Consider the following 22,200-nt stretch of genomic DNA (forward strand, 5'->3'; position numbering starts at 1 on the left):
GCTGAACTCTCCTCAGAAAGGTGAGGCTGAGCCATCCTTTAGAAACAATTCTTGCAATGGGGTTACAGCCCTTCCAAAGAAATGTCCTGGTGTTCCTGAAGGAACATTTTCATTGTTGTGTTGTTTTGCCCAGTGGGATAGATGTGTGGAGGCAGAGATGCTCCCACCCTGCTGTGTTTGGCTTTCGTAGTGAAGGGGCTTGCAGAGGAGGTGTAGTGTCGGGGACCTGGTGTGCTGACACATCCCTGCCCACTGGGAACGTGGGAGTGCAGCCACACGGGCACCCGTCACACGGCTGTGGACAGAACGGTGCTGTGCTTCCTGAGAGCACCGAACCAGGCCCTGATGTTCCTCTTGTGGTATTATTCATGCACCACAAAAATAAACAACTGTAGCACCACTTTACAATTTAATGCACAGCCTGCTTCTGTTTACTCTGCTTTCATCGGGGACGTTCCTCATTCTCCACAAGCTCTCCCACACTGAGTGAGTATAATTCAGATGGTTGTATTGCACTGCTCTCCCTCATTCGCTCTGCACACACACATCACTGACCAAACCCATCCCAGCATACAGAATACTGACCTGTGTGAGGTTAATACTGTAGCTCCTGACATTTCTTATTACTGAATGGTTTGTCTTTCAGGGTAGGGCAACCTAAAACTAGAGGGCTCAGGCTTAAGGTGAGAAGGGCAAGATTTATAAAGGATCTAAGAGGCAGCTTTTCCACACAAGATGAAAAAGACATTTGGATAGGTACATGGATAGGAAGGGTTTAGAGGGATATGGGACAGACACAGGCAAATGGGACAGGCTCAGGTAGGCACTTTAGTCTACATGCATGTTGGGTCCAAAGGCCTGTTTCTGAGCTACTTAGCCCTCTGAATTTGTTTGATGCAATAATGACATTACAATGAAAACAGATCAAAATGTTTAATGAATAATACATGAAAGGCTTAGACCACAGTGCCACCTAGCTCCTCCACTATGTGTTTGTAGGTTAGCCTGCTGATGGGGTGGGAGGTGGGGTGTGGTTGACTACCAAGGAAAAATCCCACAGCTGTCAAATCTAAACCCTTTTACCATCAAAATATTCATTCATCATTAAAGACTAAACTTCCCAAGTACAGTACTGAACAGAATATCTAAATGATTATTAACATTTATCTTTCAGAACATTCACAAGAAAAATCTTGGGAATGAAAGGTTTAAATCTTGAGGAGTGTTTGATGTAGCTAGGCCTTAACTCAAAAGAGTTCAGAAGGATGACGGGGATCTCATTGAAACCTATCAGATACTGAAAGGCCTGGAGAGTAGATGTAGAGAGGATGCTTTCATTAGTCAGTGAGTCAGGGATCTGAGGCCGCAGCCTCAGAACAAAGGGATTTCCATTTAAAACTGAGACAAGGAGACATTTCTGCAGCCAGAGAGTGGTGCATTTATAGAATTTGTTCCCACAAAGAGGTATGAAAGCCAATTCACTGTATGTATTTAAGGTAGATAACGATTGGTTCTCAATACATAAACAAGTTAAGGATTACAAGGAGAAGGCAAGAGAATGGGGTTGAAAAAAATCTGCCATGATTGAATGACAGAGCAGAATTGATGGGCTGAATAGCCTTATTATGGTGCTATATCTTAAGGTCTTCATGATTCTATTTTCTGTATTTCCATACAGCATTGGGTCTTAAGACATAATCTGTTGGAGGAGTTGATTGATCCTGTAGTTCAAGGGTAGTGAACTGGGGTGGGATAGATTGATTGAGGTTCTCTTGGAGAGTTCCCGCTATGGTAATATGGGAAATTCAGTGGCTACTGTGCAGAAGCAAGCTCTCACAAACAAGAATGAAATTATGGCCCTAGAGTCTACTCAGGGGCAAGAAGGGAGTATTGATGTGGATACCACAGATGATTTCCCTTTCTTTGGGTAGTGCCGTAGTTACTTCTACATTCATCTGACAGGACAAACCGATCCTTGAGTTACTACCGCATCTGGAAGAGTATGGGTCCAATAGGACCTCTTTGGAGCAGTATACTGGAATCCTGGCTGAAGGGAATATGATTGAATTTAACCCTTTTGAGGCCAGAATTCTGTTACAGTTATCTGTCTTCGTACTTGGTTAACTGTTTATTAGTGAGTTGCCATCAAGGCTGACTTGGCATGTCAGTATATTACTGAGAAGGTATTATTGATTATAACTACAATTTCTATGGACATGTCACCAGGTCTCTGTGGTGCTAGGGCTCCCAGAGCAAATAGGCACTGGTGTAACTCCAGGTCTTTGACAAGTTAGTTGGGTGCATCCAGAGGGGTAGATGGGAAGCCACAATGATGGAACAGTTGGCACTGTCTAGGGGTGAAACCTGGTTGGATGGTACCCATGTAAGTGGTGGGACAGCAAATGAGCGACACCCGGACTTGTATCAGGGGTGAGGGGGAAGGTAGCCAGTCACATCTTCCAGGTGTGGATTCTGATCTCCGGTCAGCTCCCAATCATACATTTGAGCTGCTGTTTCATCAATCCCAAGAAGTGCCACTAATGATCTCCTAAACACTGATTGCCCCATTTACTCTGCCTTAAATACATACAGTAAATTGGCTTCATAACTCTTTGTGGGAATAAATTCTATAAATTCACCACTCTGGCTCTGTTCAGCACATGGCTGCACTGGCTTCCCACTCACCCTCACTTGCTTCACACAGCTCCTTAATTACCCCAGAAACATTCCGGATGCCAGAACCATGGCAGACTAATTGATTCTCAAAAGATAATTACTAATGCATCAATGATCTCTTCATCTACTTCTTTTTGAACCCCAGGGTGTAGACCATCAGTACAGGTGACTTAACTACCTTCAGATCTTTCAGTTTCCCAAGCACCATCTCCCTAGTAATAGTAAATGCACTCACTTTTGCCCCTTGACACTCTCCAACTTCCAGCATTCTCCCAGTGTCTTCCACAGTGAAGACTGATGCAAAATACTTATTCAGTTCATTCACTGTTTCCTTGTTTCCTATCACAATCTCTCCAGTGCCATTTTCCAGTTGTTCAAAATCTATTCTCACTTTTCTTTTACTCTTTATATCTGGAAAAAAAACTTCTGGTATAATTTTTGATACTATTACTAACTTACTTTCATATTTCATCTTTCCATCCCTATCCCAACCACAGTGCTGTACCTCTCACCCTCCTCCTCACAATTAGCCCTGCGGCGGCCTCTTGAGCACAGAGGAGATGACCACACAGCCCTACTGCTACACTCTATCCACTGCATACTGGAATTCCTGGCACACTTGATCACTTGTTCTCCTGCATGGTGTAGAAACTGCTCAGCGTCTCCATTTCATTTCGTTCCCCCCCACCCCCCCCAATTTTATTTAACCACAATATTTTGCTTTTCTATATTCAATTTGATTAGGGAGAAGAACATCCTGTCTCACCTTTATGAGAAACTGTGTATGAAGCTGCAAGTGACTATGAGAGTCTCACATTCAATTCACAGCGACATAAAGTATACGGATGAAACAATGAATGGCCTATATCACAAAAAAGCTGGAATTCAAGTCAGATTCTTGTGCCTTGGCTGCCGATTCTTATTCATAAGGAGTTTAGGAAATTCTCCCAACTACTAGAATATGTATCATTGCTTATTAAGCAAACCACAACAATATAAATGGTTTAAACTGCTGCAAGAACAAATCATTTTATAGGAAGAAAACTGCTGGTGGTAATCAAAAAGACATGTGAAATGGCCCTGAGAGGCATTTAGCCAAGACGGGAATTGTTCTGATTTCTACATATTCCATCTTATCCCTGGCTAATGAGTGGGATGAACAATGGGCATCCAAGTAAATTTTAAGCTACAAATTATGGATAAATGTAAAAAGAAAGAAATGCTACGAAGTGTGTGCATTCATATTGTCCAAGGGCACACCGTATACTTTCAGTTCCGATGAGAAGTCACTGATCTGAAACATCAGCTGATTTTCTCTCTAAACAGATGCTGGTTGACCTGGAACATTTCAATTCCAAATTTCCAGAATCGCAGCAATGCCCTTTTATGAGAAGCTCAATACCGAATGTGTACAGCAGCAAATAAAACTTTCTCATGTCATAATATTCTGAAGGCTGGGGTTGTAATTACAATTTATTTGTCAGCATACACCACTTTGTAGTGTTGGCGTGTTGGCGTTCGTCTAGTGATTTGAAGGTCGCTAGTTCGAGCCTTGGCTGAGGCAGCGTGTGCATCCTTGAGCAAGGCACCTAACCACACATTGCTCTGTAACGACACCAGTGCCAAGCTGTTTGGGTCCTAATCCCTTGGACAACATCGGTGGCATGGAGAGGGGAGACTTGCAGCATGGGCAACTGCTGGTCTTCCATACAACCTTGCCCAGGCCTGCACCCTAGAAACTTTCCAAGGCGCAAATCCATGATCTCATGAGACTAACCGATGCCTATTATTACATCAATTTGTTACTTGGCTGCCACTTGTTTACAACTGCCATGTAAAAGTAGATACACCAGACTCTATGTTGTGGTTTATTTTTATTAGTAGTAATGTAAAGAACATGATAAATTGACACCACAGAAGAAAGGCAAATTAACACCATTTATAACAGGCAGGGAAAGTTTTTAAGAAAGCTAATGAGCAACGTCTAATTAGTTTATCCAGGCATTTGAACAGTTTTACAACAGGAACACAATCTGAGCATCTTCCACCCTCTGGAGCTTTCAAAGATCGCAGGGGAACCAACGTTGTGGACTTAATACCAACTGCAGCTTCTGCTCAAGTTTACTTGGCAAAATAAGGGATGTGGGAGAAGAAAGGGTGAGGGGGGAGGGAGAGAGGGGGAGAGTTTACAAGGCTAAGTTGAAAGGGCAATCAATTTCATTAACTGGCAGTGCAGCTTTGGTTTGTACTGTCAGCAGATGCAGGGGTTAGCATAGGGAGACAATGATGACATCGATACTGTTAAGAAATCTCTCCTCTTCAAATGCCTGAACTTGGGGGGGCATGGTGCAGAGAAGTTCAGTACACAGAGCCATGAAGGAGTTCTTGACCAGGATAAAAACTAAGTACATGCTCCATGTTTCATCATGAAGCAGCTCTGTCACAAGGTCAACTAACTTTGGTGCATTAGAGGACTTTGGTTTTCTTACATAATTAAAATTAGGGCTCTCAAAAGCGAGATGGCTCCATGGAAATGAGTAGTTTATCTATTAATAACCTTCCCCAAGCAGGCAAACCCACAGAACAGCCATTCCTCATCAACAAGCTGCATCTGGCTTAAATGTTCATGAAGATGGACAACTATCTTCACTAAAGACCTTTCCACTACCATTCACATTTACACAATGCAACTATTCAAGCTATCCACCACAGGCACAAATCTTTTATACGTTACTCAACACACACAAAATGGCTTCTTTAGAATTAACAGAATTCAAATGAGGTGAAGGGATCACTAAAAGAGCCCCTTATTTCCCTGGGCTCCCACGACAGGCAACTGGAACTAATCGAGGTTGCGGGGTTTATCAGGCATGGCACTCAGAGATAACAAATTATTCATCCAAAACCACAGAGCCATTTCACTTTCTAAGACATTTAGTCTCTGCAGGATCAATGATAATTCCTGATATTTCCCCTGGAAGACACACTGACATTCAATGCCTGTGGCATAATCATTATAAGAATGGCCAATCAATTTACTAGTCAGCAACAAAAAGTTGGCACTGTTTGACTCACTCTGGGTGCAGCAGTAAAGGAAAACAGTGGTTTATGTAAACACATCTTTTACTGAACAGCTACCACCTGCAGTGACAAGAAGCAGAAAGCTGACTACCCCACCCTGCAATGATATTCCAGGGCATGTTTAAAGATTGCAGTGTTTGACCTTTCCTGGTCTTGGGTAAAAATATCACTCCAAGACAAAAAAACTTGAGAAGCAAAATGTAGGCAAAGAAATTCTTTTTTTTAAATCAAAAGGAATAGGGATAAAATGGTATACGTAGACCAGTCTACAATACTCCAAACCTAGAAGCGGAGGCTCGATACATATCTGTGTCTCTGTGACCTGAGACTTCAAGGATACTTTAAGCTATCCGTCCAGGTTGCTTTACGAGTGTGCAATACAAGATCACCACCAAAGGCAGCACTAAGCACATTTCTGCATCAGTGCTGCCAATTTGCTGGAGGACAACACTGACTAACACCCAAAGACAAAGACTTACAAATACACCATCCAGAAATAAACATATACCTCCAGACTTAGCACAAATGATTCCTTCCTTCCTTTTTCAATTCTCTGAAATATTTTGTTTTTTACTGGGCTAATTCATCTATGGAGAGAGAGCCTTCTACAGTATCGCAAGAGAATGAGTTTTTGAAGAGCTATACCTGTGCAGATTACTAGACAACCCCATGCCTATATTGGGCCTACAAGGCAACACACATTGATCAGTGTTGGCTCATGGTGCTACCCCAGTGGCAGCTCCCCACTATCTCACCCAACTGTGCCCTAAAACTAGCTATTCAGCCAGGAGAGGATTCAAAAACTCAATGGGTTCCTGCCTTCATGGCCAGTCTTGGCACAGTCATGGTGGAGCTGGACAATGCAGTCTAACCCAACAATACAAATATACAAAATGTTAAGGATCAATGATAGCACTCTTTCTAACACTGTATTTAAACATTTATATAGATTACACACATACGTATATATTTTAAAACACAGCAGCATACAAAATATACAACTGTTGACAACACCCCCTTTGAAGTGACCCCTACTAACTGAGCAGCCGCTTGTTACCTGTTGTTTAAGGACTTTTATTTTAAATCTCTTATTGTTTTGCACTGAGAGACGAGACCACAATCAGCTCTCAGTCAGCAGAACAGCATTGTTCTGACTGGGGGTGCACATAGCAGTGGCTCTGTTTAGCACTTTTAATGGTATAACAATAAAGTTAATACTGTTCTCTTCAAAAATCAAATTAATGCATTTTCTTCTTGGAGACAAAGGTGGGCTGAATTTGGATATTTGATATTGAAAGGCAGACCGAATGGTGGAAAAAGGTGTATAATGTGGAATTGGCGGGGGGGATTAGAGGAGAGAGACAGCAACAGTGAGCTCGAGAGTGAGAATAAGTGTGAGAAAAAGGAAGACAGAGATTGAGAGAGGAAAGCATTGGTCATTCTGCGGTGAACTGGATCTGCCCAGGGTAGCTACAACTCAGTGCTGAAGTTAGTAACGGACAAGGCAAAATTCAAATTCCACTGTCTATTGGCCAATTTGAATGGGTTCCATTGAAAAGTTATACTAGTTCTTAAACCTCTGGGTACAACTGTTATATGATAACTATGACTTTTGTTATATTCTGCAGAAAAAAAAACAAAGATTTGGAGGAAACCTGGAGCACATTTTTGCCCTTGTGAGGACAGTTGTGTGCTGTTTTACCTTTGTACCTGTCTAAAATTAGATGGGGGTTAAAGGAAGGGTAACTTTCCCCATCATGACCATGGGTATTTTATTTTAATGCAGCACTTGGTAATTGAAACAAAACAATACACATAGCGCATAACTTTCAGGCAATGAAAATGCTGCTCGCATCAATACACAATTGTTGAGCAAAGAGAACAACATTTGAACCCATCAAGAACATTCAAGGTGAGTGCTTAAAGTTCAAGCTGAAATTCAGGCTGATGGTTTCACTTGCTCAGGTGCTCATTGACAAAGTAAAAAAAACTTAGCCTACTTATTCATAGGGACCAAGGAGTAAGAGGAAGATTTGATGATGGCATCAGGATGGATGGGGTAGAGACAAGGGGACAAACGGTGCCTGTTTTCCTTTCAGTCCATGAATGAGTGCATTTAACATGCTTTACCTTCTTCATAAAGTCAATGTTCTGACAGTGACCTGAAACATGATGAATACACCAATACAATCCATTGAATCAGATCCCTTCTCCCAACCAATTTTCAGTTGCCATCTTGCTTCACTGTGTCCTCAGCTGGTAGTCTACAAATTAAGGGGAAAAGACAGTATTAAAAGGCAGCATGAACATTTGTACAGAATCTAAATACAATGTTATATGGTTCAGAATGTGTAACAAAATATTACCTAGCAAAAAGTCGACTGCAAACTACATACTTTATAAAAAACATGAGAAAGTCTATAAATGCTGGAAATCCAAAGCACACTCACAAAATGGTAGAAGAACTCAGGTCAGGTAGCCTCCATGGAAAAGAGTAACTGTTATTTCCGGCTGAGACCCTTCTTCAGGACCTTAAACACCGACTGTTTATTCTTTTTTTTATATAGATGCTGCCTGACCTGCTCAGTTCTGCCAGCGCATTGTGTGTGATACTTTATAATAACCTTTGTAAGTGTGTGGTCTGTACTGTATCAGATCACACACTATTATTCTCTACAGGTTCAACATGAAACCAAGAGAAACAGAAAAGGTGCTTCTTTCAAATATCTGCAGCTACATGACACTAGTACTACCAGTTCATCATTCTAATCAAGAGCAGAGCAAACAGAATTGATTTTACCCATGTACATTATATCTAATATCAAGACAACTTAGCAAAGTTTGCAATTCTCAGTTTCTGTTCTGTTGGGTTGTATTTTGTGATTAATACAGACTTTGCTTTTGGTCCTCTTAACAACTCTTTTTCTACCTTGAAGGCAACAACAGAATTAAAACAACGTACCTTGGAACTCTTTGCCTGCCCATCACCTCTCTCCTGCCCCTTCGTCTATGGCCTTGTCACTTTCACCAATCAACTTCCTAGCTCTTTGCTTCATCCCTCCCCCTCCTAGTTTCACCTATCGCCGGGCATTTCTCTCTCTCCCCTCCCCTCACCTTTCAAATATACTCCTCAGCTTTTTTCTCCAGTCCTGCCGAAGGGTTTTGGCCCAAAACGTCAACTGTACTTTTTCCACAGATGCTGCCTGAATTCCTTGGGCATTTTGTGTGTTGCTCCCTGGAAATTCCTGCACTGTTAATCATGATACAATGTGCATTGATCCAGCTCACTGCACCTTGGCCAAATCAGAACTCAGCATAGACTGGAGGTCAAACCCTGATAGCTGTCTTTTCCTTCTGGGATATGAGAAGTGACAACACAGTCACAATGGGCATAAATTGGGTCTCTAATTTCACTGTTAGCATGAGAAGTACAAATATGACATAAGTAAAGTACAGAGTAAATCTCAAATCCTCAGTTCTTCAACTAATTGGGATATGGACTAGGAAGCAACTCCACTGTCTTTACTTCTGAACAGCATCACTAACAAATTCAAAATTTGAAGCTACATTCAGCATATTTTTGATCAGAAATTCCTGAGGTTTTTAAAGCAACTGTAAATAAAAATATATATGCATCTATCAAAAATCTCACTCCAATAAGGAGCCTACTGCCTAGCACTACATCATAAGCATCCCCAACACATGCAACATCATGGGATCTACTTGGATCAAATTGCGGCTCGCCATAAGAATTGATATTTGAGAGGCCTGTGATGGATTACTTCCAAAAAAATAAGATTAAGTAACTGCAGCATTCTGGAACGACAGAAGCAGAAACAAGTAAGTCAACCCTTAACCCAGTCAATTAAATGATTGATCTACACCAGTGGTTCTCATCTCAGCCTTTTTCTGCTCACGTTCCTCTTGTGACTTTCATTTACCTCTGTGGCCCCCATTCTCCACAATATTTGTTAGTTGCTGGTTTTTTGATCAACTGTACCAATTATTCTAATATTCAGTCATTTATATTTTAACAGGTTACAGATATGTTACATATATTACAGGTGTATATGAAAAATAAACTATTCCAAAGCTCTGAATAGGATATTTTATTAGAAAATTAGTAAATGTTGAAGAATTATAAGTATAATCTCACACGTAAAAGTATCAGTTTTGAAAATACTGTACATGTAAAAATAAAACTAGATTTTTAGATGGTATTTTAAAAATAATTTTTTAGGCAAATATTTTTAAAATGTTATAACATATGCAAATTATATGTTCCGAAAAAGAGTGTGTACTCATGAAGATAAGTGAATTGAACCTTCTTTCAAAATATGATAAGTATCCAAGATTTAACAGAAGCTAAAGTGGTAGATGATAATCCAGTGGTGGACTTCAAGTGTTCTTGCCTCTCTGCAGTTTAGCATTTCTGGCAGATGATGCCACTGCAGTAACTGCAGCCTTCATGTCATATTTTATAAGCATTATAACACACAGAAAAAGACATCATTTTGATATTCAATTGCCCTTTCTGAAAGCACTGGTAGTATGAAAATCGCATTCTTAGTTCCTCTATCCTCAATAAACCCATATTGCAGTTTAGAAGTTTCTGGCCTCAACTTGTTTTTAATTCGACTCAGAACAATTCTCAACAAAATCTTTATTATGTGACTCATAAGACTGATTTTTCTATAATTTTCGCAGTTAATAGTTCCAGGAACTTTTGGCAGAGTTATAAATACTGATTTCAAGAGATCGTCAGGCAATACACCAGACTCATATATGCCATTAAACAGCTCAAAAAGAATATCTATGCCCAGACCTTCTAGGGCTTGTATCATTTCCACTGAAATTTCATTAGGTCCAGTGGCTTAACCATGTTTCATGTTTTTCATTGCTTTAGTTATTTCTTTGGTAATAGGTGGGCCAGAATTAGGGTGTTTAATATCTGGGGGTTCCCCTCTGTTATCTTCAAACAGCTGCTCTATATACTGAATCCACCTCTCACATACTTTATCTGGATCTGTTAGTATGGAGCTGAATGCTGATCTTATGCATCCTGTAGAGGAGGTTTTCTTAATTCCAGTAATTTCCTTAATTTTCTTGTGCATTTCTTTGCTGTTGTTAAACTTATTTCATAATTTACTGGCATAATTTACATATTACTATTTAACTATTTATGGTTCTATTACTATTTATTATTTATGATGCAACTGTAATGAAAACCAATTTCCCCCGGGATCAATAAAGTATGACTATGACTATATGGCCTTCTACTTCATTGCATTTTTGTTTCAGCCGTTCTTCCTTTGCAATATTGCACAATTGTCTGGTCTGTCTGTCTAGCTCTCTGTATTGTACTTCATTATTCTTCTTTGTTCCATCATATCTAGAATTTCTTCGGTTATCCACACCTTGATGGTGTGTTGGATTTCTTGTACTGGGATTATCTCCTCTGCTGATTGCTGTATCGCATATTTAAATCTGTCCCAAATAGGTGTTGTTTCGTTTTTGTCGAGGTGTTCTTCTACAGCTGTTTTGAATTGTTGTTTAAGTACGCTGTCATTTTTAACTTCTCCCAACATGTACTTCTTTCTCTTTTTTCCACGTTGCAGTTTCTTTAATTTTGTTTTAATGGTAGTTATTACTGCATGGTGACCACAGTCTGCTCCTGGGTAGGCTTTAGAATTTGTGATACTATTTCTAAAGCGTTCATTGATGGTAATGAAATCTACTTGATTCCTTGTTCTATTTCCAGGGCTAATCCAAGTACACAATCTATGTGGATGAAAAATTATTTCAAATTCTCGCTAAACATTGATGGAAGGGACCAACAACTGCTTCAAAAATTTATATTGGAATCAAATGGCGGCGGTAAAAATTGATGATAATATAAGCAGTTGGACTAAAATTCAAGAGTTAGACAGGGATACATTGCCTCACCGGAATTATTTAATATCTATAGTGATTCTCAGAGAAATAGAAGACCTAGATGGGATAAAAATTGGAGGAGTTAACATCAACAATATAAGATATGTAGATGATACCACCCTAATAGCAAGTGCTGCAGAAGACCTACAAATCCTCCTTGACAAAGTGGTATAAACAAGTGCAGATTTTGGTCTAACCATGAACTCTTAAAAAAAAACCAAATGTATGGTAATATCAAAACAGTAGGATACTCCCAAATGCCAATTGTACATCAGTAACCAAGAGATTGAACAAAAGACCAGCTTTGGTTACCTTGGTAGTTTTATATCACAAGATCCTAGAAGTAAAGTGGAAATAAAAAGAAGAATTGCCATTGCCAAAAAACTGAAACCCATTTTTACCAACAGACACATTTCTATGACAACAAGGCTTAGGCTACTAAAATGTTACGTCTGGTCAATCTCGCTGTATGCTTCCGAAACATGAACTATAACACCAGAACTCCAAAGAAACTTAGAAGCAACAGAAATGTGGTTTCTTAGAAGAATGCTGAAAATATCATATAGAGATAGGGTAACTAATGAGACAGTACTCCAACGTGCCCATACAATAAGATCTTTAATGAGAACATTAAATGAGGGGAAACTTAAATTCCTGGGCCATGTCATCAGAAAGGGAGAAATAGAATGCCTTACATTACAAGGCTGTAAGCCTGGGAAACGCGGAAGAGGAAGGCAAAGAAGAAAATATATGGACACTGTGAAAGAACTAACAGATCTAAGCGTGCGAGATATCATTGACGCTGCGAGGGATCGTTCAATGTGGAAAGCCATGATCGCCCAAGCGTGTAACGCGCAAAGCACATGAAGAAGATAATGATAATACACATGGGTCAGTGGAAATCAAACAGAACAAGTCTCCTGCTGCAGACAGCCCTGCCCAATCTGCAGTTTGTGATTTGTGGGTGGGGCTGGATGTGGAGCGGGGCTCAATGCCTCACCTTGCAGGGTGTGAAAAGCGATTTGTGTGTGGCCAAGCAGGAGCAGAAATTGATATGCTGCAACCACCGCCCCCCCCCCCCCCCACCACAGGCTAAACTGTTTTGCTGCCTCATTTGTACAAACGTATTATCTAGCATATTTTCTCATTCATTTCATTCTGGGTTCCAATTAAATTACAAATATTCCTTTCTTTCTTCCTTATTTATACATTTTGGTAATATTTCATTAAAACAGTGAACTTATCACAGCTCATTCAGAAACTCCTGTGGCCCCAGTTTCTTGGTTTTTACTTATGACCCCTATGAAATCTGGCAAGGCCCAGTGGGGAGTCATATGGCCCACACTGAGAGCCATTGATCTACATCATAACTCATTATCTTGACAGCAGGCCCCTTAATTGCCCAATCTAGCAAGAATTTATCTCCAATTATCTGGCCATGCACAGTCTTGGGGAAATGGGTTCAACATTAACACAACACCAGATAAGAAAAATACTAAGTCCGATTTTAAGTTTATGACCCCCCCACCCTCCTCATTAATTAATTTCTTCCTTCATCCCAATGTCAACCTCTGTCCAATACTTCAAACACTTAGGAAACATCACACTCATTGAGTTGATTCAATCTGCCCATTTAATTTATGGCTTGCATGCTGGAATGGGCGACAACCAGGACAATAGGTTTGATGGACAGATTGAGTGCCAATTGCTCACCTTCTCATGGTCAGAAGTTTATCGGGGTGCAAACAGGAACAGGTGGAGTGATTGCTATGCTTTAGAAACCAGTAAGCTAATTGAAGATGGTGTCGTGGGGATAGAGGTGGGAGAGGGGAAAGCAACCGGCAGCCCACTAACTGAATAGAAGCATTCTCACCAGGTAACCTCACCTGGACATGCCAATGCTTTATGTGAGGTTGGGAGTAAGCAGGTAAACCCTAGACAAAAATCAGTCAAAGACATAATCAAGAAGCGTTTTTTTTCCCTGAAATATGATATCTACATTTGTAAAGTTGTGTGTCTTTAATAAGATCTCCTCCTACACACTTAGATCTGTTTCCAGTTTGTGTGCATTCTCACGAACACCATCTGAAATTGTTTCCTTTCTGTGGCTGGATAAAAGGAATTTTCCCAGCAGATCATTTCAGCTGCTGGCAGGACAATCTCCCCTAAAGCACACCAATTTCCATTTATTTGCCACAGAAGCTTTGTGTTTTGTATACTGTATGCATTTTATACATCACATAGACATACAAAACAAACTTATGGAGCCACATGGACATACAAGCCACTTCAGGCCAAAAGGGCGCCACTGTAGTGTAGCAGTTAGTGTGACACAATTACAGCTTGGGGTGTCAGAGTTCTGGGTTCAGTTCTGGTGCCATCTCTAATAAGTCTTTATGTTCTTCTTGTGACTACATGGGTTTCCTCCAAAAACGTACCGGGGTTAGAAGGTTAATTGGTCATTACGAATTGTCTCGTGATTGTTAAATAGGTGGGTTGCTGGGCAGTGCTGGAAGGGCCTGTTCTACACTGTATCTCTAAAATAATAAAGCATCTCTCATTCATCTCTCAGTTGTATTCAATAACTACACATTCTTCAATAGCTTAATTTTATTTACCTCTTGCAGATCTTCATATTAGAAGTAACTGGTGCATAGATTATGATACCAAAGCAAACCTAAGCTTCCTTCAAACATTGCCTGGGTCATTAGCTTGGTTTTCAGACACCTTAAATGTCCAAATGAGTTGGCAAACAACCCCTGCAGAACCAGTACATGCTGCAGCACCAGAAGCATATTTTATATCTTCACCTGTAAAGTCTGCACTGGCTCTATGCAACAACAATCCAGCTAGTCCCAGACCTCCACCGCCTCAAAATAATGAGGGTAAATGCAAGCAGGCTTTTTTCTCTGAGGTTGGGTGGGACTACAACCAGAGGTCATGGGTTAAGGGTGAAGGGTGAAAAGTTTAAGGGGAACATAAGGGGAAACTTCTTCACACAGAGGACCATGAGCTGCCAGCACAAGCGGTGAATGCGAATTTTATTTCAACATTTAAGAGAAGTTTGAATAGGTACATGGAAGGTAGGAGTATGGAGGGCTATGGTGCCGGTGCAGGCTGATTGGAGTAAGCAGTTTAAATGTTTTGGCATGGATTAGATGAGCTGAACTGTGTTGTACTTCTTTATGACTCTATGATCCTCCCTAAAAACCCTGCAAAATTCTTTTCTAGCATGTCTATGCAAATCACATTCAAACACTCCCATCTTCCTTGAAGACTGATGTAAAGTACGCATTCAGTAACTCAGCCATGCCTTCTTCATCCCTTCTGCTTTGCTTGAATTGCATTTCACAACATCTGCAAAATAACTTATAAACACCCCCACTGTAACCCACAAGAGCTCCTGCCATGGGAGTACAGGCAGTACTGTGTTAGTTACATAGTTTGGCTACAAGTCCTCTCATTCCATTTAAAGAGTTCCAGAAGAATTACTAGGAATACAGCAAATTCCTGTTCAGTGATTCCACAACAACAAACACACAGTACTAGATCCCCAGAGCAGCACTGAAGACTTTCACATTTTCTGTGACAAAGTTCTCAACACGTATGAGGGGTGGGAGGGTGAAATAAGCAGGAGCAGAGATGGTGAGGGTCTACTGGCACTAGAGTGATGATAGGCTTGTATCAGATACTGGAACGTGCATACCTAAAGAAAACAAGCCATGCATTCAGTATATTTAGAAGAGACACCTGCAGGCTGTTTGGATTTCAGACACATAATCAATAATAGTAAATTGGTAGTTTTAAATAAATTCCAGAATATGTAATGTTGTGAATGTACACGTGTTGCACTGCCAGTCAAACCCTAATTTTCACTTCACTGCCTATTATTTTTGCACCTTTTAAGAAAGACATACATTATAAATCTGCTCCTTTATGTCGAAGTTTGGATTGTTGATCTTTTTCTACCTTTGGGTTATTTCAGATCATCCTGCAGTGTTCCCACATTGGATATAATGGATTCTTGAACATATTTTCTCAGTTTATAAACATATTTTCAAACTTACATGGAAAATATTTTCACAATGATGTTATTTTATGCACCCAAAGATAAAACACATCTAGTTCCTTTACACAACCACTTGAGGATAAGCGAGTGGAGAAGATGACCACCCATCCTGGTGTTACTTGCCAGGTTCAACTCATCAGAGCGTAGAACAGTGAACTGAAATCACCAACAGATAAGGCACTCCGGGGATTTTTATTAATCCCACTTATTGGAACAACAAACTAACAAATCAGCAAAGGCCAAACGTAATTGTATAAATCCACACATCATCAGATCACAGAGTAAAACCAGCTGTAATATTTGAGCTTGGTGTTATTTTAAAGTAGAAAACATTCAATTTAAAATTTAGCAAGTTTTATTTTAAATGGATAAGTTAACAACAGTAGTTTAATTATTTACAGCTCCTTTCAACCATTTTTCTTACATAACTTATTTACACTGAATGTCATCTTTTTAGACGTTTAACTACTTTTTCCTTCTCCTCCCACAGACACTCACAGACTATTACTAGTTTTGAGACCACACCTGGAGTATTGAGTACAGTTTTGGTCTCCAAATTTGAGGAAGGACATTCTAGCTTATTGAGGGAGTGCAGCGTAGGTTCACGAGGTTAATTCCCGGGATGGCGGGACTGTCATATGTTGAAAGATTGGAGCGACTAGGCTTGTATACACTGGAATTTAGAAGGATGAGAGGGGATCTGATTGAAACATATAAGATTATTAAGGGATTGAATATACTAGAGGCAGGAAACATGTTCCCAACGTTGGGGGAGTCCAGAAGTAGAGGCCACAGTTTAAGAATAAGGGGTAGAACGGAGTTGAGGAAAAACTTTTTCACACAGAGGGTTGTGGTTCTGTGGAATGCTCTGCCTCAGAAGGTAGTGGAGGCCAATTCTCTGGATTCTTTCAAGAAAGAGTTAGATAGAGCTCTTAAAGATAGCAGAGTGAAGGGATATGGGGAGAAGGCAGGAAAAGGGTACTGATTGTGGATGATCAGCCATGATCACAGTGAATGGTGGTGCTGGCTCGAAGGGCCCCTGCACCTATTGTCTATTCTTCTCAAGCCCAGTTTCCCTGTTTTCCTCAGCTTTGCCTTTGGTTAAAATCCATTCATTTCTAAAACAGACCATTTTTAGAGAAAGGGTCCTGACAAAGGGTCTCAGCCTGAAACGTCAACTGTGCCTCTTCCTAGAGATGCTGCCTGGCCTGCTGAGTTCACCAGCAACTTTGATGTGTGTTGTTTGAATTTCCAGCGTCTGCAGAATTCCTCGTGTTTACATTTTTAGAGAAAAGTCATTTACCTTAAATACTAATTTTATTTCTCTATCCAATCGAATATGCCTGGTACAATTGTGGTAGTTGCTGTGGTACTGGAAGCCTATGCTCCAGGACCAGCTGTACCACCAGCCGAGCTGTTTTAGTACAGTTCCACTAGCATTTATCGAACCATATGGAAATACATAAGTGACCTGTTTGCAAAAAGCAGAACAAATCCAATCTGGCTAAATACTGCCCAGTTTATTCTCAATAACCAGCAAACCATAGAAGGTTCAATGGCAGGAGTGAGGTGATAACAACTTACCTTGATATCACAGAAGCATATGATCAAATGTTACATCATGAAATACCGATGAAACTGAAGACAATGGCAAAACAAAAACAGACCACTGCCTGGTGTAACATCTCATAGAAAGGATGTTGGCTGTTGTTGCCTTATAACCTTGGGTCATTACATAGGTTCAATGAGCTTCTGTTCCTTCATTACATTGGTGATTCAGAAAAATACTTCTGAAGAAAAGGAAAATTCCTTTGGGCAAGATGGCACCAATGGTGACATTTTACAGATGCCTTACAAAACTACTGAATGCTCTTCTCCTTCCAATTACACTTCATCAGCTTCTTCTGGACTGCAATTTTCCTTTTATGAATGGATTTTTGGGCTGACTGAAGAATCTGGTGCTTCTGTGATCTCCTGGGGGAGTCAGTGTGGAGTGTAGCCATCACTGGGGGTATACACTGTGTTGATTCCCAGTGGTGGTCCATAAACTTGTGATCTATGCCAATTAAAGCATCAAGCAAGATTAAAATTGATGAAGACAAGAGTGGAAAACAAATGGGTGTTAGTGTGTCTGCCTGCAACTGACCAATCTCCCTCTCGCTGTTGCCAGCAGAAGGTGCAAAAGTCTTAGGTTCCACGCTGCAAGGTTTGATTGCCTTGGCGATTCGTGTCTGTGGACTCACTTTAGGCTGCTGTTTGATGTTTAGTGTCCTCACGTTTTATTATTTGCATGATTTAATTGAGGCTCTTCGGCGCAGTACTGAGTCTATGGTTGCAGTCGGCAGCTCTCATTAATGCAGTGGCTGTGGCTGTGGCTGTAGTTATCAGTTCCTTGACTAGCTTCACTCATCTCAGCGGCTCATGGATGTGAACTCACTTTTGGGGACCCTGTGGTTGGATGTTTGATGTTCTGTGTGCTTTTTATTCGCTTTTTGCTGTTTGTGTGATTTTGTTTTTTTTCTTGCATTGAATGGTCTTGTTGTGTGGGTTTTTCTATGGTGCTTTGCGGCTGCTTACAAGATGAAGAACCTTAAGGTTATATACTGAATACATACTTTGATAGTAAACGTAATTTGACAGATAGGAGCAAAGAAATAAACAAAATGGGGCGACTGGATTGAAGCATATTTACTTTAATGCTAGCAGCATTAAGGTTAAGATGATGAACTTAGAACATATATTAGTACATGGTACTATGATACTGTGATCAATATGAATGAAGATTTAGTCGAGAGAGGAACAGGACTAGGTGCTTAATGTTCCAGGATAAGGTAGAAAGGAGGTAATAGAGGTAGTGGCTGTGGTGTGGGGAAACTTCCACTATTAATCAGGGACATTAACACAGCTGCACAAAGAACGGACATAATCGAGGGCTCATATCCTGAGTCTATATAAATACACAAAAATAATAAAGATGCAATCCTCTGATGGAATTATACTACAATACCTATAATACACAGGAGCAGGATTAGGACATTCATCCCACTGAGTCTGCTCCACCATACAATCATGACTGATGCGTTTTCCCTCTCAACCTCATTCTCCTGGCATTTATCTGTTAACTAACCCTTACTAATCAAGAACATATCACTCCCCACTTTAAATATACACAGTGACTTGGCCTTCACAGCTGTCAGTGGCAACAAATTCCACAGATTTACCACCCTCTAACTGAAGAATTTTCTCCTCAGCTCTGTTCTAAGGGAATATCCTTCTATACTGAGGTTGCACCCTCTGGTCCAAGATGCTCCCTCTATTCAAAATATCCTTTCCATATCATTCTAACTAAACTTTTCAATATTCAGTAGGTTTCAATGAGATTCCCCTCATTTTTCTAACCTCCAGCAAGTACAGGAACAGGGCAATAAAAAGCTCCTTGTACATTCACCCTTTCATAGGTACGGGACCCAAAATGACTCCAAAAGTTGTCTCACCAATGCTTTATAAAGGTTCAGCATTACATCTTTAGTTTTAAATTCTACTTGTCTCAAAATTAAAAATCTGCATTCCTTACTACCAACTCAACTTGTAAGTTAACCTTTAGGGAATCCTATACTAGGACTCCCAAGTCCTTTTCCACCTCCGATTTCTGAACTTGCTCCCCGTTTAGAAAATGGTCTAAGCCTTTATGCCTTTGGCCAAAGTGAATGACCATACACTTCCCTACACTATATAGACTTCTTTGCCCATTCTCATAAATAGGCAGATAGATAGATAGATATACTTTATTAATCCCAAGGGAAATTGGGTTTTGTTACAGCCGCACCAACCAAGAACAGAGTGTAAATATAGCAATACAAAAACCACAAACAATCAAACAACAAAATGCAAACTATGCCAGATGGAAAATAAGTCCAGGACCAGCCTATTGGCTCAGGGTGTCTGACCCTCCACGGGAGGAGCTGCAAGTTCGATGGCCACAGGCAGGAATGGCCTCCCGTGCCGCCCAGTGTTGTATCTCGGTGGAATGTGGCCGAAGTCCAACAGTAAAAAGTTCAATATCCGGTCTACAAACATGTTCCTCGATCGTAATATGACCTGGATTGCACCATCTGTTGTTAACTAGAACAGTAAGCACCCAACTCCTTTACGCTTACCGCTCTCAATGCACTTCTGGTCAGCTGGAACGGTCTGGAAGCCGTCCATGGAGAAGTTTTGATCGGAAATGTCCTCATGCAGCCCCGTTCCAGTGAAGCACATAACACTTCACTCCCGAAATGTTCTCTGACGCCTGGCTAGCACCGTGAATTCGTCCATTTTATTACCTACCAAACTCCTCTTCTCCCTAAGTCTCTGTTGTCTCGAGCCGGTCCTCTCTCCTAACCTATCCAAGTTATTCTGCAGACTCCCTGCTTCTTTGACACTACCTGCCTCTCCCCTATATTTGTATTATCCGCAAACTTGGCCACAAAGCTATCAATTCCATTATCCCGATCACATGCAATGTGAAAAGTAGTGAACCCAACTTTGAGCCTTGCAGAACACAACTATTCACTGGCAGTCAAAAAGAAAAAAACCTCTTTTATTCTCACTCTTTGCCTTCTCCCTTTTAGCTAATCTTCTGTCCATGCTATTATCTTTCCTGTAATACCATGCGTTCTTATAATGCTTAGCAGCCTCATGTGTGGCACCTTATCAAACGCCTTCTGAAAATCCGAATAAACAATATCCACCGACTCTCCTTTGTCTACCCTACCTGTCACTTCCTCAAAGAATTGCAATAGATTCGTCAGGCAAGATTAAGGAAACCATGCTGACTTCAGCCTGTTTTATCATGTGCGTCCAAATACCCTGAAACCTCATCCTTAATATTGAACTCTAACTTTTTGGCAACCGCTGCAGACAGGCTAACTGGTCTATAATTTTTTTCCCTCCCCCCGCTTATTAAAGAGTGAAGAGAGGCACAAAGATAGAAAATTATAGGACAGTTTCTTGCCCCCCCCCCACCCCAGTAGTCATTATGACACTGAGGAACAGTTTAGAGAAACGCATAGAAACAGCAGGCTTGCTATTGTGGGTGACTTCAACTTCTCCAAAAGAGACTGAAATCTTGGTGCAAAACATTTACATGGGGCAGAATTTGTTAGGTACATCCAGAAAGGTTTCTAAAATCACTATGTAGATAGTCCAACAAGTGGAGGGGTCATGTTGAATCTAGTTTTAGGAAATAATCCTAACCAGGTGTCTGACCTTTCAGTGGGGAACATTTAAGGAACAGTGATCACAAATTCTTAGTTATGGAACTTGTGGGAGAATATTAAATTGGCACGTAGCAAATTATGAGAAGTAGGGAGAGTTAACTGGGGACAGCTGTGTTTGGGCAAGTCCACATTTTACATAAGGAGGGTATTTGAAAAACACTGCACTAAATACAGGACACTTATGTTCCAGTAAGAAGGAAGAACAAGGATAGCAAGATAAGGGAACCCTGGATTACAACTGAAGTGGTGAATTTATTCAAAAGGAAAAAAGGATGGGTACATGTAAGGTTTAGGAAGCTAAACTCAAATCGAGCTCTTCAGAACTGTCAGGAAGTTAGAAAAGAACTCAAGAAGATCATTAGAAAAGCCAGGAGGGGCCATGAAAGTTTTTGGCAAGTAGGATTAAAGAGAATTCCAAGGCATTCTTTACATACATTAAAAGCAAATGGATAACCAGGGAGAGAACTGGACCATCAAGAGGGAACATGTGCTTGAAGGTCATTAAAGAATAGTTTGAATCAGTATTTTGCCAAGGAGATTAATGTGGAGGATTGTGAGATCAGTATGGAATGTACTAATATGCTGGGGCATTTTAAGGTAGAGGTGAAGAAGTCCTTGGCGTCTGATGAGTTATACTCAGGTTAATGGGACAGCCTAGAGATAGGCAAAAGACCTTGACCAAGATCTGTGATTTTTCTAGCCTCTGGCAAGGACTGGTGAGTAGCTGATGCTGTTCCTTATTCAAGAAGAGAAATATGGATATTCCTGGAAACTACAGACTGAGCCTCCTGCCAGTGGCGGGGAAGTTACAGGAGAGGATTATTAGGGATCTTGGGATGATGAAGATAAGTGATGAAAGTAGAGTTATGACATTATCTACCTATATTTTAATAAGGCATTTGACAAGGTTCCCCAGGGGAGGCTCATCCAGAAGACGGTGACTTGTCCATTTGGATTCGGAACTGACTTGCCCATTGAGGGCAGAAGGTATTGGTCAATGGGACTTATTCTGGCTAGGTGTCTGTTGACTACAGACATTTATACTAGGAATTCTGTGGTCTTATGTGGATAGGTGGGTTAGTAAGTTCACAGACAAGACAAACATCAGTGGTGTAGTGAACAGTGTAGAAGATTGCCAGAGTAATGTTTATATAGAAAAGTTGCAGATATGGGTGGGGA

At 40.6% G+C, this 22,200-nt stretch overlaps 1 protein-coding gene across 1 annotated transcript in view; it reads right to left on the bottom strand.

Moving 5' to 3' along the window:
• Positions 1-919: 919 nt before the first annotated feature.
• Positions 920-22,200, bottom strand: part of LOC134337585 (AP-1 complex subunit mu-1) — a 142,633-nt gene continuing 121,352 nt past the window's right edge. The window contains exon 12 of the mRNA XM_063032734.1: positions 920-8,021. Within this exon, the coding sequence (XP_062888804.1) occupies positions 7,999-8,021 (23 nt within the window). The 3' untranslated portion in view covers positions 920-7,998. The remainder of the gene's footprint in view (positions 8,022-22,200) is intronic.

The sequence above is a fragment of the Mobula hypostoma genome, chromosome 24, assembly GCF_963921235.1.
Source record: "Mobula hypostoma chromosome 24, sMobHyp1.1, whole genome shotgun sequence".
Classification (NCBI taxonomy): domain Eukaryota; kingdom Metazoa; phylum Chordata; class Chondrichthyes; order Myliobatiformes; family Myliobatidae; genus Mobula; species Mobula hypostoma.